Below are 15,738 nucleotides of genomic sequence, written 5' to 3'. Positions count from 1 at the left end.
TTAAGATCACTATTGTACACATTGGTAGCACATACATGTGATCTGTATATGTTCTACAAAGTGATCCCATGTGTGCTTTTACGATCTCTGAGTGTTCACTCTTTTGAAAATATCGCTTATATAAGTGATCTCGTTTCACCTATCAGTGATCTTACAGTGATCAGGGTGCCCTTAAAGAACGCATAACACATTTAGAACACTAGTATCAATGGTTTGGTACACTAAATTATCACTTTGAGGACACCACGTTGTAAAATTTGGTACACCACATAATCTCTTTTCGAACACTTTAAATTTATAGTGCCAATTGGTACACTAAGCGTAACATCAAATTGTTTATATATATCCTCTTAGCAGACGCTAAAGCTTGAGCGTCGCTGCGCCACCTAGTCTAATTTCGGTAGCGAATTGTAATTTCATACTTTTGTTTTATCCCCATTAGCTACTGAAAACTTTCGTTATGCCCCCTTTCGGCGGCCATCCACGACATGTAGAGGATACAAATACGTAATGAAGTCAAAGCTACGAGAACAGGGGGCTTAACAGACGTTTGATACACGGTGATCCCACTTAGCAGAAGCTAAGCAAAAGCTTCTGCGTCGCTGGCGCCACCTAGATTCGTTTCAGTATGGCTAACACACTTGTTTTAAAACACGGACAGTAGGCGCCGACTCTTATTCCTGTTTTTCTACGCACGGCGTCTATAGGCCCCGTGCATGAAAAGAGAAGATACAAGTAAATTCAAAATCGTCTGCTTAACTTTTAATTTATCCAAGGACTATAGTGTAAACTTAATAAAGCAGACGAAAATGAGAGCCACATGTGGTATTTTTCCTCATTGCGGATAGCTTTAATGCTGCCAGATATCTAATCTACGCCAGGGCCTATTGCCTTACATATTTATTTCCTACCCATATCGGTAAAACCAAGATCTAAACTATTTTTTTAGATATATCTGTAGTAGCAGAAAAAGATACTTATATCATTCACGTTAATAAATTGCAAACAAAAATAATGCCGTTCAATATTAGAGCACTAAATGATCACCTGCGCAACAAAATTGGCTCACCTGTTCACTTAAAGAAATAAGGGAACACTACTGTTTAAGTGTTCTACTGTGTTTCCGGTGTGTTCTTTAATTGAACAAGTGAGCCAATTTTGTTGCGCAGGTGATCTTTTAGTGCTTTATTTTGAACTGTTTTTGAAACACTTTCCGAATGCCAAAAAAACTCAAGATCACTCAGGAACACTAAAAACACACCAAAAAACACTTAAACAGTAGTGTTCTCTTATGTGTTTCCTAAGTGTGCTTTAAGTGAGCAAGTGAGCCAATTTTGTTGCGCTGGTGATCTTTTAGTGATCCACCTGTACATACTTTTGAATTGCTTAAAGAACGTATTATTCACGCTTGTAGATCACTATAGTACACTAGTTACACACACACGAAGTACTATGTTCCAAATGTGATCTCTTGGTGTATAGTGATCCGATTTTGTTGCGCACTTTTAGCGTGCTTTTAGTGATTTACTAGTGAACCTTTTTTTGCAGTGTACTCTTCATTGGAAAAAGTGACATGTCTGATGGAGATTGCATGTTAAATTGGCTTGCCTGAGGATCTTTAGGACTATTTCGAGGTGTTTTAAGTGGTCCTTTAGGGTGGGACTGAAGACAAGGATGTCATCCAAGTAAGCAATAGCGAAAGCACCACAGTCTTTCAATAATTCATTCATCAGTCGCTGAAAAGTCATCGGTGCTGTCTTTAGGCCAAAAGGAATTTTGAGATAGTGGTACTGGCCTTCTGTCGTTACAAAAGCGCTTTTGTCTCTCGATTCCTCGTCTAGCTCTATCTGCCAAAAGCCTGACCGAAGGTCAATACTGCTGAAATATTTAGATCCCTTCAGGCCGTTTAATATATTCTGAATATTCTGCATGGAAAGGCGTCATCTACGGTAACTTCGTTTATAGCGTGAGGATCTAGGCAAAGGCGATAAGGAGTTTCTTTTTGGTCAGAAATTTGTTTACTAACAAGAACTACTGGCGACGCCCACGGTGATGTGCAGGGCTAAATTATACCTCTTTCAAGCATGTCATCAACTTGTCGTTTAATTTCTCCACGTTTTGCGAATGAATACGGATAGGGTCTATGTTTGATAGGAGATGCTGTTCCTGTGTCTATTTTGTGTCGGATCATGGACGTATGCCCCAGCGTTTTAAAAGAAACGACGTCCTCAAAATCGTTTAACAAGACAGCTAAGGCCACTTGACTCTCATCCCATTGACTTTGAAATTCGTCACATTTAGCATAATTAATGGTTAAAATCTCTCTAGGGGCGTCCCCAACTGGATTAGGGAGATTGTGCTCTGCCGTAGGTTTTTTATCGTTGTTGAATGAGTATAAGGGCCAGCGACAGTTGATATTTGATTCAAATGCATAGGCGTTGCTTTTGGGAAAGATAACGAAGCCTACTCCTTTAATAAAATCCTGGCTTAATATAACTGGCACGTTAAAATTTCGTATTACTGCAAAGTCAATTTCGATAACTATTCCCTGGATTTCCACGTCCATCGTACATTTACCTAAGGTTAGCAATTGCGGACCTACTGCCGGGCTCATATTTAATTTAACCCATGGCGTGATTTCGTCTTTTACCCAGATTAGATAATTCGGCCTCAGATATTGCCGAATAAGTAGCGCCTGAATCAATAAATGCGATAGCGTGTTTTTGGTTCAGTTCCACAACACACTGCAAATAAATCGTTCACCTTAAGATCACTATTGTACACATTGGTAGCACATACATGTGATCTGTATATGTTCTACAAAGTGATCCCATGTGTGCTTTTACGATCTCTGAGCGTTCACTCTTTTGAAAATATCGCTTATAAGTGATCTCGTTTCACGTATAAGTGATCTTAAAGTGATCAGGGTGCCCTTAAAGAACGCATAACACATTTAGAACACTAGTATCAAGGGTTTGGTACACTAAATTATCACTTTGAGGACACCACGTTGTAAAATTTGGTACACCACATAATCTCTTTTCGAACACTTTAAATTTATAGTGCCAATTGGTACACTAAGCGTAACATAAAATTGTTTATATATATCCTCTTAGCAGACGCTAAAGCTTGAGCGTCGCTGCGCCACCTAGTCTAATTTGGGTAGCGAATTGAAATTTGATACTTTTGTTTTATCCCCATTAGCTACTGAAAACTTTCGTTATGTCCCCATTCGGCGGCCATCCACGACATGTAGAGGATACAAATACGTAATGAAGTCAAAGCTACGAGAACAGGGGGCTTAACAGACGTTTGATACACGGTGATCCCACTTAGCAGAAGCTAAGCAAAAGCTTCTGCGTTGCTGGCGCCACCTAGATTCGTTTCAGTATGGCTAACACACTTGTTTTCAAACACGGACAGTAGGCGCCGTCTCTTATTCCTGTTTTTCTACGCACGGCATCTATAGGCCCCGTGCATGAAAAGAGAAGATACAAGTAAATTCAAAATCGTCGGCTTAACTTTTAATTTATCCAAGGACTATAGTGTAAACTTAATAAAGCAGACGAAAATGAGAGCCACATGTGGTATTTTTCCTCATTGCGGATAGCTTTAATGCTGCCAGATATCTAATCTACGCCAGGGGCCTATTGCCTTACATATATATTTCCTACCCATATCGGTAAAACCAAGATTTTTAACGCACGGGGTCTAAACTATTTTTTAGATATATCTGTAGTAGCAGAAAAAGATACTTATACCATTCACGTTAATAAATTGCAAACAAAAATAATGCCGTTCAATATTAGAGCACTAAATGATCACCTGCGCAACAAAATTGGCTCACCTGTTCACTTAAAGAAATAAGGGAACACTACTGTTTAAGTGTTCTACTGTGTTTCCGGTGTGTTCTTTAATTGAACAAGTGAGCCAATTTTGTTGCGCAGGTGATCTTTTAGTGCTCTATTTTGAACTGTTTTTGAAACACTTTCAGAATGCCAAAAAACACTAGAAGATCACTCAGGAACACTAAAAACACACCAAAAAACACTTAAACAGTAGTGTTCTCTTATGTGTTTCCTAAGTGTGCTTTAAGTGAGCAAGTGAGCCAATTTTGTTGCGCTGGTGATCTTTTAGTGATCCACCTGTACACACTTTTGAATTGCTTAAAGAACGTATTATTCACGCTTGTAGATCACTATAGTACACTAGTTACACACACACGAAGTACTATGTTCCAAATGTGATCTCTTGGTGTATAGTGATCCGATATTGTTGCGCACTTTTAGCGTGCTTTTACTGATTTACTAGTGAACCTTTTTTTTGCAGTGCAGCGTGTGGGCAGTCTTGGGCATACGGCGCAAATAATGCGTTCAGACTCGCTCTTCTTGGGCAATTCGCTCGCTTATGCCCGGTTTCCCTACACGAGAAACACTTCTGTTCCTTAACCAATTGTTGTTCGATAGCATTCAAAGGCGGGCGAGGTGCTGAAGGCATTTCGTTCAGGACAGTAATTTCTTGTATCTTTTGCTCCACTTGTTTAGGAGGCTTAAAAGACGCGGAACCGTATAAAAGGGAAGTTTTCTCCAAGTCAGCAGTTATGAAACGACCGATACGAAGTAACTCTGAAATTGTTTTCGTCGTAATCAGTTCACGACGAAACTCCGGAAGAGAATTATTGACGACAGTGTCAAAGATTACGGTTTAATTCGTTGACGGGTCATATTGTTCGTACGCGTCTTGTATGTCCCATAAATAATGGACAAAAATTTCCCCTATCTTTTGTTCCTGCTTAGGGAAACCTTCAATAGTTTCATCGGCGTTTTATGACGAAATTCCTCTTGGAACATAACCGAAAATTCCGGCCAATCGACAAACGCGGAACGGTGATTCTCAAACCATCTTGACGCGTTATCCTTAAGAGCACTATGAATAAGCCCCAAACATTGTGAGGAAGGCGTCCCACTCATCGTAAACACCTTGGTTGCGTCACGTAAGAAGTGAAAGGCATTCTCTTTCTTTTTACCGCTAAATGACGCTGACGCCAACCAATTATAGCATAAACAGGACAGTGGCGTAGCCAGGATTTTGTTTCGGGGGGGGGGCACCATACGTTTCGGGGGGGGGCATGTGCCCCCTGTGCCCCCCTGGCTACGCCACTGAAACGGGATCCCATTTTGCTTTCTAACGTTAACATTGACGACTGATTGACGGGATTCTATGGGGTTAATCCTGGTTTAATCGGAACGATTCCTGGGTTAAGTTGGGTGGACAAGGGTAATGCCGGAGTTGGGACTTTTTCCAGTCCCGTAAGGCACACTTCAATCGACTTAAATCTAGCTGCCAAATCGTTTGTTAGGGTATCTATTTGTTTTCTTTGATTTAATAAGTCTGTCTGATTATCGTCACGGAAAGTTAGGAGATCCGAGCGAAGTGATTGGAATTGCGACGCATCTGTTAGAGCATGGTTCGAATTATGAGGGACAATCGGAGGAGGATTGGGTGGTACGTTTGATATTGGTGGTTTAATAGGTTGATATTTTACGTTGTCCGTGGTGTACTAGTGTGTTGCGGGATTATTCCTGAGAAGTTCGCGGCAATTTTACGGCGAGACGAACTTGGCGTTCCTATATAAGTTAGGTTATCCATGGAACGAGAACGTTCACGCACAGTTTTCGTAACGGTATTAATCACTAGAACTGGTAACGGTGGATTTGGCGGTCCACCACCGACACCAGCAACTCCTCCACCAGAAAACGAATGCGCGGGAGGCCGCACCGGACTAGATGGCGTCCGAAACATGGCAAACGGGGCCAAAAGAAACAAAAAAACGGCACAGGGAGATAACACGTTGGGCGCCAATATAATGGTTCGTACTAAGACTCTCAGGAGGAACATTATGTTATAAAATAAAACACTAAAGATGATAAAATACGTAATACTTTAATATAGACAAAATATAATATACACTTTAAACTATCAAAACTATAGCCAAAAAAACAGGCGAGTGAGTTAGACTACTCGGATAGGCATCCTCGATCGAACTTGGGAGAAAAGGAAGAGTAGAATAACAAAAACAAAACTAAATATAAAAGGTTTCCCCGGGACATACTATGACTCAGAGTCCGCGGTGGGGTCGGTATAATATAATACCGAAATAAGCAATTAGCGGGTTCGTGTGAAAGAAGAGGCAAGAACGGTGGAAGAGCTTTCAAAAAAGAAAATATATACAAAGCTGTTACGGGTTCAAATTGCGTTATTTTAACCGTTACAAACCTGAATCTGTTTCAAATGCAACTGGCCTCCCTGAACTAAATGCACCTGGACCTGGCCTCCCTGAACTAAATGCAACTGGCCTCAAGGTAGTATCTTCTGATAGAGTATTAAATACATCTGGCCCCGAAGTAGAATCAAGACGCATCTGTTTTTTGGTAGCGTAAGCCTGGCGTTCAGTGGCGCCGCCAGGATTTTTTCCGACGTAGGCACTACAATTTGGGGGCCCCATCTTGCCCACCAATTTTAAATGTATTTACTTCAACCAAAAGTAACATACTAAACATAAGTATAACACTACCTATTTACCTAATGCATTTTTTTAATAATAGTCTGTTTCACCATTGACAACGTAAATTATTATGTCACTTAAGACTAATAACTCTCGGCGAATTCCTCTTAGTCTTTGGAAATCGCCGAGTGATATAGCCAAGGCCAATTAAAAATTGAAATGCTTTCAAAAATGTAAATAACGCTTACTTTGTGTGAAAATATTTATGCATTATTATATCAGGAGATAAAAATAACTATAATACGCTTTGTCGGTTTCAAACGAAAATTACACGTAGCGCCTCTCGTGGTGAGATCACGCGTAACTTGGTTAAAAGTTTTTCCCCGCCCCCATTGAAATTAATGTAAAGTTGGTGATAATTAAACGTTAATTAACCTACCAAATGTTATATGAAATATTCCACTGACAATTTTTTCCGTTTATATGAACTTAAATGTTATATAAAATCGTCTTGAAAAATCGTTTATCGCTTTATAACGTTCAAAAATAATATTTTTAACGCGCCATGTAGATAATCGAACATCTGCTCGATTAGGTAAAGTTTGCGCTGTCAACGCGAGTATTAGAAAGCAAAATGAGATTTTAGAAAGTAGGTTGTAATTCGGAACGATATTAATACTTTTCGCGAATTTTGTCATCAGTGAATTATAAATATGACTTGAAATAAGTTTCCAGGTTTATTTAAAAGCTAGTTTCATAACTTTTCATCCATTGGTTCGTTCACAATGTATCTTTAAAGTAAACGAAAATTTGAAGGCGGTGACTCTTGCCCAGCCTTAAGCCTCGGTTTAATCTACCGCGTATTTTGAAACTCAAACACCCGAGTACTATCTTTAAATGATGGCGAACGCTAATTGTAATACGAAACAAATAACGAAAAACGCGGGATTTTTGGCGTTTAATGGACTTAGAACGCATTTCGTTATTTGTTTCTTATTACAAGGAGCGTTTGGGTTTTTCCGTTTGAAAATACGCGGCAGATTAAACCGAGGCTTAGTACTGGGCAGGATTCACTGCCTTTCATTTGCTTTCTAATACGCGGGTTGACCACGCAAACTTTACCTAGACGAGCAGATGTTCGATTATCTACATGACGCGAGAAAAATAATATTTTTGAATGTTATAAAGCGATAAACGATTTTTCAAAACGATTTTATATTACATTTAGGTTCATATTAACGGGAAAAATTGTCAGTGGAATATTTATGATATCATTTGGTAGGTTAATTAACGTTTAATTATCGCCAACTTTACATTAATTTCAATGGGGGCGGGGAAAAACTTTTTACCAAGTTACGCGCGAGCTCGCCATGAGAGGCGCTGCACGTCAATCGCTCGCTCCCTATATTCATTAAACATTAGCTAGTTTTTTCAGTGAGGTTACCCGTAGACCTCTCTACAATGTCGAACGGTTCTCTCCCGCCTTTACGGGCACTACGAGCTAACCATCTAATTGTACCACTATTGAGTAAACGCAATATTTCTTGCCCCGCCCCCCAATCCCCATATAGGGCGGGCACGAAATAAAAAGAGAAAGTGAGTCACCCTTTTTTCTTTGAAATAATACACTACATGTCTACATCTCTGCCACTGACGGTCATTTCAAAATAGTCGTCAAAATATAGCGAACTTAGCGAAGAGAACTATATACAAGCCTTAAATCTAGTCACAAGATAGCTTGTTGTTGTTTATTTTTCTCTATGTCGCACCTGTGCGATTTCGTGTTTCGTCTAGCCAAGGACAGTAGTACAGGGACGAGAAAGCAGGAAAAAAAATTATATTTTAAACGTCTTCATATTCACGGGGAGTTAGATGTAAACAAACCGCGGCCATTGTTAAGACGTGGTTCACCATGGACAGTATTATTGTAGTTAGTTTTTACCATTTTGATGTTAAATTAAAAATTAAACTACGAGCGTAAATAAAAAAATGCCCATTTGTTTTGAACACTTAAGCCTCGTCAAGAACCGCTAAAATTAGGTGACCGTCATTTTTTTTGTTTACAACTAACTCTCCTTGCGTTTAGGTCGTTTTAGGTGATATATTCCAACAGAGGTTGCCAATACACTTTCTCGTCCCTGTATCTACTGTCCTTGGTCTAGCCACGCGCGTAACTCCCCCTCAGCGGGAGAAGTGACGGCCGCGTAAGGCACCCGTTGCGTTTTTGCTTACGCCCTTACCCCCTGGTATTATACAATGGGTATTATCCTTTTTAAATGGAGTAAATATAAAGCCATAAAATATGTGCATTAGTTGATAGTCACAAGTTTGAAATTTTTCAGCAATTTGTCTATTAATTCCGCTACGGAAAATTTACCTATATGAAAAAATAGGGCCCCCTCTTTTTTTTTTCGTAGACACGTGCCTACTCGTGCCTATTGCTGGCGGCGCCACTGCTGGCGTTTCCTAAGGTTTTAACTTTTCTGGAATTCAGGATCGAGTTTTTTGGCAGCGTACCTTTCTCTAGCTTTAATCTTGTTTCTTTCCCTAGCAGCAATTTTCTTTATTTCTCTAATGTCAATTTCATCTAAATCCCTCAAATCTGACATTTTTTCCTCCAAAAACACCTTACCTCACTCTCACTGACGTCAATTTTATCTAAATCGCATCAATTATATCAAAATTGCTGAAACCTGCCCTTTTTTTATCCCCAAAAACAAGCTATCAAAAACTTAAACCAAAAATCAAAGCAAAACTGATGTATCCAATACGGCGAACCTGTTTCATTCGCAAAGCTCCTTAATTAGAACACATCAAAGCAAAAAGACCTGGAATAATAACAAACCTATGAGGTGGACTTTTTCTGAATTGTAAGAAGCGCTGCAAAAGCAAAACGAGTCCGAAATGGAAAACCGACAGAGTCCGAGAAGCACCGCCGGAATTTTCCGAGATAAACGGGTATTTCCCCATTCTAAAAGGAGAATTCCTTCCTCGGCGAAGAGAATTGTACCCCCTTCCACCCCCGGCGGCGGCGGCGGCGCGGCGAAAGCATGGCTGCTAATTGCGCGGTTTCCCTTCAGTTCGGGCGGTTCGCGATGGGATTTTGGCGAATTTGTATATCATATATCAGCAATTTACGGAAGTTTGCCCAAAGATGAGTTTACGGGGAATTTGGTAGCAATACTCCACCAAAGAGTGTATATCACACCAGTGGCGTCACCAGGATTTCAAAACTGGTGGCGCTTAAGCCATTAGCACTGATCAGGGGCGTCCTATAGTGAGTGATATGGGGGAGGGGGAGCTCCCAAAAAGGTTTTTAAAGTTGAAATATTGAGGCCGACTATGAAAAATTAAATTTTTGATGCCCATTTTTAAGTTCAAAGAAACTTTTCGACAAGTGAATTGGAAAAATTGGGAATTTTAGGTGGCGCTTCTCGGAAATTTTAGGTGGCGCTTCAAAAATTTGATAGGTGGCTCAAGCGCCGCCTAAAACACCCTAGCGACGCCACTGTATCACACCAACGTTTATCAGAAATTGGGCGGTTACTATAGGCGGTTCCCCCAAATTGGGCGGTTTCCCCAAAGTTCTTGGGCGGTTCATGAAATTTGAAACTGGCAACACTTTTTCGTTGGGAAAAGCGCCGGCTGTGAACTTCTAGTCATGTCTCCTGATTTTACTTAGTGACTCTTTTATCTATTAATTTCCATTTATCGAATGACATCCTCTACAATCTACATATACACTTACCTAGAGTGTTATCGCGGACCAACCGAATTATCAGTAAGTTTCAATCTCTTTATTGTAAAGTTATAAACTGTTAAAAATATTTGACACGTTAACAATAGAATGGTAGTTTACGTTGGAAACGAAAAGGTTTCAGGAAACTATTAAAGTTTATCCATAGGTAACGTTAAACCTTTTTGTATTAAAGGGCAACAAAAGTGGAAAACTACGTGGCAGAACCCGTTACAATGAATGGGCTTTGTCACGGCAACCGAAAATGTATTTGACAACTAAGAATTATAATTTTTCCATTTAAAATATCATGGGAATTTCACGGATTTTAAGGGTCACTCATATGAAAATATTCTAATATTTTGTATTTAAAATAAAATCTAAACTTCAAATTTACAATAATTTGGGTTAATTTGGGTAAATCGAAGTAAAATTGGACATTCTTTAATCTAGTCAGCGGATTCTGACAATTAGTTAACCCCCTGACACTTTTCTTGTCCTTAAAAGGCCACACCAGCGTTTGAAAAAATTCGGCCCGAATTTAGCACGTGGTAGCAGAATATACGACCAATCATATTCAGGAAACAAGCGCGTGAAACTGGTTAAATTCAAACGCCGGCTGGTCCCTTTAACCGATTTGCTTCAAACTCGAGGGGTTGGTAGACCTTTCTGGGACTCAAAGACTATATAAGCAATAGCTTATATAGTCTTTGATGCAACTTGAAAGTCGCTTAAGAGAAAAGTTACAATGGCTTTCGAGCATCCGTCTTTACGCTCCCTTTTTAGCAATACCCAATTTCTAAGTAATATACATTCTGGGTCATACCTAATCTACACAAAGTGGTTATACAGATTGTCAGGGTTGGAAAAAAGCCGACTTTTTTGAAAAAATCCAGACCAGTGGCTATAACCGGTTTTTTTCGGTTATAACCGGCTAATATATAAACCGTACCTTTTACTTATGTAAGTAGAAATTGTCTGCAGTTATTGTCGTAAATAAGAAACTAAACAAATAAAGCGAAATAACTATATAAAATAACTGAATTCTTTTGATTTCCTCGGGAAATTCCACCTAGTTTTTGTGTATGACAGAAGCGAGGCAGCGAACTTTGGAACTTTAAACCTACCGAAACACTGGTAAAATTAAACCGGTTTCTAAATAAGAAACAAATAATAAACTACATTTCTAAATAATAAACTACATTTCTAAATAAAAACTATTAATTTACTAAAATATTCATATTGTAATTTTTTTAAAAAAAAGCCACAAAAATCTGGATTTTTTCAAGTGGCTATAACCGGTTTTAACCAGGTGGCTATAACCGGTATGGCGGGTTCTATGCCAACCCTGCAGGTTGTCCACTAAAAAACGAAAAATGATAACTAAATAACGTTTATTTTTAAAAATTTCAAATTTCTATGGAACATTCCTCGTGCAGGGGGACATTTACTAGTGTAAAACTGAATGACCTTGAACCATGTCTTCAAAGTCATTCAAAAACTATCTCTATTTGGTTCCAAATAGAAAGTTGTTACTCACAATATTATTAGTTCAAATAACCTTTGACCAATCAGAAGACGATAAATGAAAGGTTAATGAATTCAGTGTTTATAATAATCTAACTAATAATCTAATTAGTTTTTATGTGACTAAATACTGAATAGTTTACAACGGTTCAATTATGCCACCGTCGGTTACTTTACATGTTTGAGCTCGTTTAACGACGGAGTTCATAGTGTGGTTCAAAATTTCAATTGGAATTTCATGGAAGACATTAATTATTGTTTTTCGCAAAACTTCAATTTATCGGCTTCTGATTGGTCAAATTTGGTCAAAACAAAGTTATTTGAACTAATAATATGGCGAGTAACAACTTTCTAATCCGTAAACCCAACGGTTATCGAGATAGTTTTTGACCTTGAACCATGTTTTCAAGGTCTTTCGATTTTACGCTAGTCAATGTCACCCTGCACGATGAATGATCCATATAAATTTGAAATAAAAAAAAATGTTTTCAGTTATTTATAATTTTTTGTTTGTCATTGATTTTGTTTATTTTCTCCTTAGTAAATGAAATGACCATGGCTTTGAATGAACAGTTGCTTAAAGTGGCTGGCTTCCAGGTAGAGGACAGTAATCAAGTGTTGAAGTTAATTGAACAAGGAGCAGACGTAAATGCGAGAGATAACGTAGGAGATACGCCCTTGCATTTGGCGGCTAGCAAGAGTCATCGAGATATCTGCAATATCCTTCTACAAAAAGGAGCCAAAACTTGTACCTTGTCAAGCTACGGTTGGTCACCTTTAACGCAGGCGATATATATGAACCACGAAAACATCGTCAGTCTCTTACTGGAAAAGGGAACTGATCCGAATTTGAAAACGTGGACTGGCGGTACGGTCTGGGATGTCGCCTTAGAGTGTGCCGCCAAAGACAGTATTTTCAGCCTCTTAATTGAATACGGCGCCAATGTTAATATTCTTCGAAAAAAGCGAAGCCTGTTACACTGGGCTTGCGAATACCGCCGAACGGACTTGGTTAAAATGCTACTCCACAATGGAGTTAGCGTCGAAGTTCTAAATGATCAAAATGAAAAAGCTGTGGACATTGCTAAGAAATACAACATGAAAGAAATCGTTGATATGATAGAAAAGTATTACTCGTTGTGGCTTCGAATCTATCTCGCATCGCGACAGGGGAATTATGGCGAATGCAAGGCGCTCATAGATCAAGGGGCGTTAATTCATTGGAGTCAATATAGTCTGTACTGCCCGCTGGTTGCGTCGTCTGATGAAGGTCATTACGAAATTGTCAAACTATTGCTGGAAAAACGAAACATGATAATCAATAAGGATAATAACCAGAAGAATCCGCTGTATCTGGCCACGAAGAAAGGCCACAAGAACATCGTCACTCTACTGTTGGATAAAGGGGCCAACGCAAACCTCAAGGTCAATGGCGACACCCTTCTCCACGTGGCAACACGACACAACCACGAAGACTTGGTCCGTCTTCTAATCCAAAGAGGAGTCAATCCGAACGTACAGAATAGCGAGGGATACAGGCCACTCCACTACGCCATCTTCAATGGAAACCAAAACACAGTCACTTGTCTCATAGAACGTAAGGCCATCGTCAATTTTACTACCATCAAAGTAGAGACACCGTTGCATATGGCTTGCGACAAAGGAAATCAACGTATTATCGAGATTCTACTGAAGAATGGAGCAAACAAGGAGGCCCTAAATGATAAAAAGCAAAAACCGGTGGATATGGTGAACCAAAAATTGATGGAAACTCAGAACATTGCCAATAGTATAAAGGAACTGCTGACTCCTCGAAAAGCAGAAGAGACCACACCAACTATAGTGGGTTTGACTGCCGTTGGCAGTCAAATTTCGATGATTGGCGATATTAAACAAGATATAACTAGGCAATTTTTTAAAACCAGCGACATCAAAGAGCTAAACAACAAAATGACTCGATTATCTGCCTTCATTTCGGAACTCAACGACAAGACGGTGAAGCTGGAACAACTGGAAACCTTTATGGCAGAAAAAAACGACGAATTGGGGAATTTAGAGAGAAAAACGAAGAACGTCACTGAATTTTTAAAACGGATGAATTCCGAAAATTGGCATACGCGGGTAGTTTACGACGACGCGTTTCAAGAACTGACGCGAAAAAGTGACGAAAGCCGACGGAAAGAGACGCGACTTAAGGAAGAAATTAAAGCACTCCAAACGAAGATTCAGTTTATGAAAAGTCAAGCGAAAAATGTTTATCGTGACATGGCACAATTTATTAATGAAATTTTCATCTAACCGTTTTAGATGGCCTCGGTAAAAAGTTCAAAATTCCATATATTGTTATTAAACCGATTTGCCTATTTCGACAGATCAAAGGATTCTGTTCGCTCTTGGAGCAAGATTTTTGCGTCTTCCATCGCGCTCGGTTCGCCCGAAGCCATTTTTTCACGTGTTCCTTTTTATCTCGAATCTTCGAACACGTTCCAATTAGCCTTTTCAGTTTGCATAGAGCCACGTAGTGGCAAATGCAAGAAGTTCATGAACTGCTCCCTAGTTACCATGGTAACCCACTATAGATAGCAACCGGTGAGGGCACCTTTTTCTGAGGTCTCGCGCCGGAAGTAGGTAATCACTTGGTTACGAAAACCGTCAATCGGAAAGCCCTCTGAAATTCTGAATTTGAATCTATAGGGTACGGAGTTTTATATTATCTTTGGTATTATTCACGAACTCATCAAGCATTTGTTAAATAAGACCTAAGATAGACTAAATTACATTACATCATAAGTAAAATAATAAAAAACTTGCTTTATACTTAATATAAATAATTTTTGCTAAGCCTTTGCTTAAAATAAATATAAGCGAGTAAACACCATTGAATTGGGAATAGTACCGCTAGGATTACAGTTTCAGACTGCCTTCCGCGAAGCAAATTTTTCAAAATTGAGAACTATGATTTGTCGGTGGCGCCATCCGCTGTTAGCGGAGGGAACTATATCCTACGAAAATGACTTTCCAATATTCCACCTTGAAAGTGATAGATGGCGCCACCCGTACAATGATAACGTTGACGGCTGAGTACGCTGACTCGAAATTTAAGAATTGGTTTCGCGAAACCACGACTTCCGAACGCGCCTATGTCATTCTAGCGATACTATTCCCAATTCTATGGTAGAAACTAGATTTTCGGAAATATATTTCACAAAGTCTGTACCGAGTGAATAAAAATGATGTTTTAAACAATTAACCCTGATGTCATACTTTCATAACTAAACGAACATTTAAATACTTGTGCAAACGATAATTTCGTGAAAAGAATAAATTTTACATTTAATTTTAAAATAATGGTTTTACAAACGCTATAGACACGACAAGTGTCCATTTCTAGAAACGAATAAATTAACGCTACAGACTCCATATTTACCATTTCGGTGGAGCGTACAATCCTTTCAACAACAACACTTTGACCCCTCTAAAACAATTAACTCGATAAGAATGATTGACGAAAGCTTATGGAGATACCAATCGCTAACATCATATGTAACGTATGATGCTATATGCTAACATTCAAGAGAGCTATAACCGATAAACGTCGTTTTATTGATGGACGTTCATATCTTATCTACTTTTAAATAACGAATCACACCCTGTTTTGGAAAGGCAGATCCCAAACATTGCCTTGTTTTTCACATTTAATAGTTCGTATAGAAAAGATACGTAATTTATGATGTTCAAGGGCTGGCCCACGGGCCACACATGGCCCATCGCGTGATTCCAATAGACGCTTCAATAAATCATCCTCCAAGGAAATCGCCAAAAAGTAATATTTCAGAGAGCCAGGACCTGCAAGTAACTATTTATATAGTGCTTGTTAAAATAATGGAAATTTTTTACCTTTACGGCAGCAACAAGCTTTCCCTTTTAACCAGGTATCTTTTTTGACATATTAGGGCCTGGCAAAAACACG

At 39.1% G+C, this 15,738-nt stretch overlaps 1 protein-coding gene across 1 annotated transcript; it reads left to right on the top strand.

Annotated features, from left to right (window-relative positions):
* The first annotated feature begins 10,246 nt into the window (after nt 1-10,246).
* On the top strand, nt 10,247-14,982 carry LOC149956606 (uncharacterized). Its single transcript, XM_090164714.1, has 2 exons — nt 10,247-10,286; nt 12,310-14,982. Exon 2 carries the CDS (start codon nt 12,318-12,320, stop codon nt 14,064-14,066), a length of 1,749 nt encoding a protein of 582 aa, XP_090020840.1. The 5' UTR covers nt 10,247-10,286; nt 12,310-12,317; the 3' UTR covers nt 14,067-14,982.
* The last annotated feature ends 756 nt before the right edge of the window (nt 14,983-15,738 follow it).

Source organism: Leiobunum rupestre, chromosome 2, assembly GCF_980474605.1.
Source record: "Leiobunum rupestre chromosome 2, qqLeiRupe1.1.hap1, whole genome shotgun sequence".
Classification (NCBI taxonomy): Eukaryota; Metazoa; Arthropoda; class Arachnida; order Opiliones; family Sclerosomatidae; genus Leiobunum; species Leiobunum rupestre.
This window is presented reverse-complemented; position numbering and strand designations above follow the sequence as displayed.

Bases quoted from the DNA above. Each gene is read 5' to 3' on its own strand.
- LOC149956606 (XM_090164714.1), top strand. From the start codon at position 12,318: ATGACCATGGCTTTGAATGAACAGTTGCTTAAAGTGGCTGGCTTCCAG.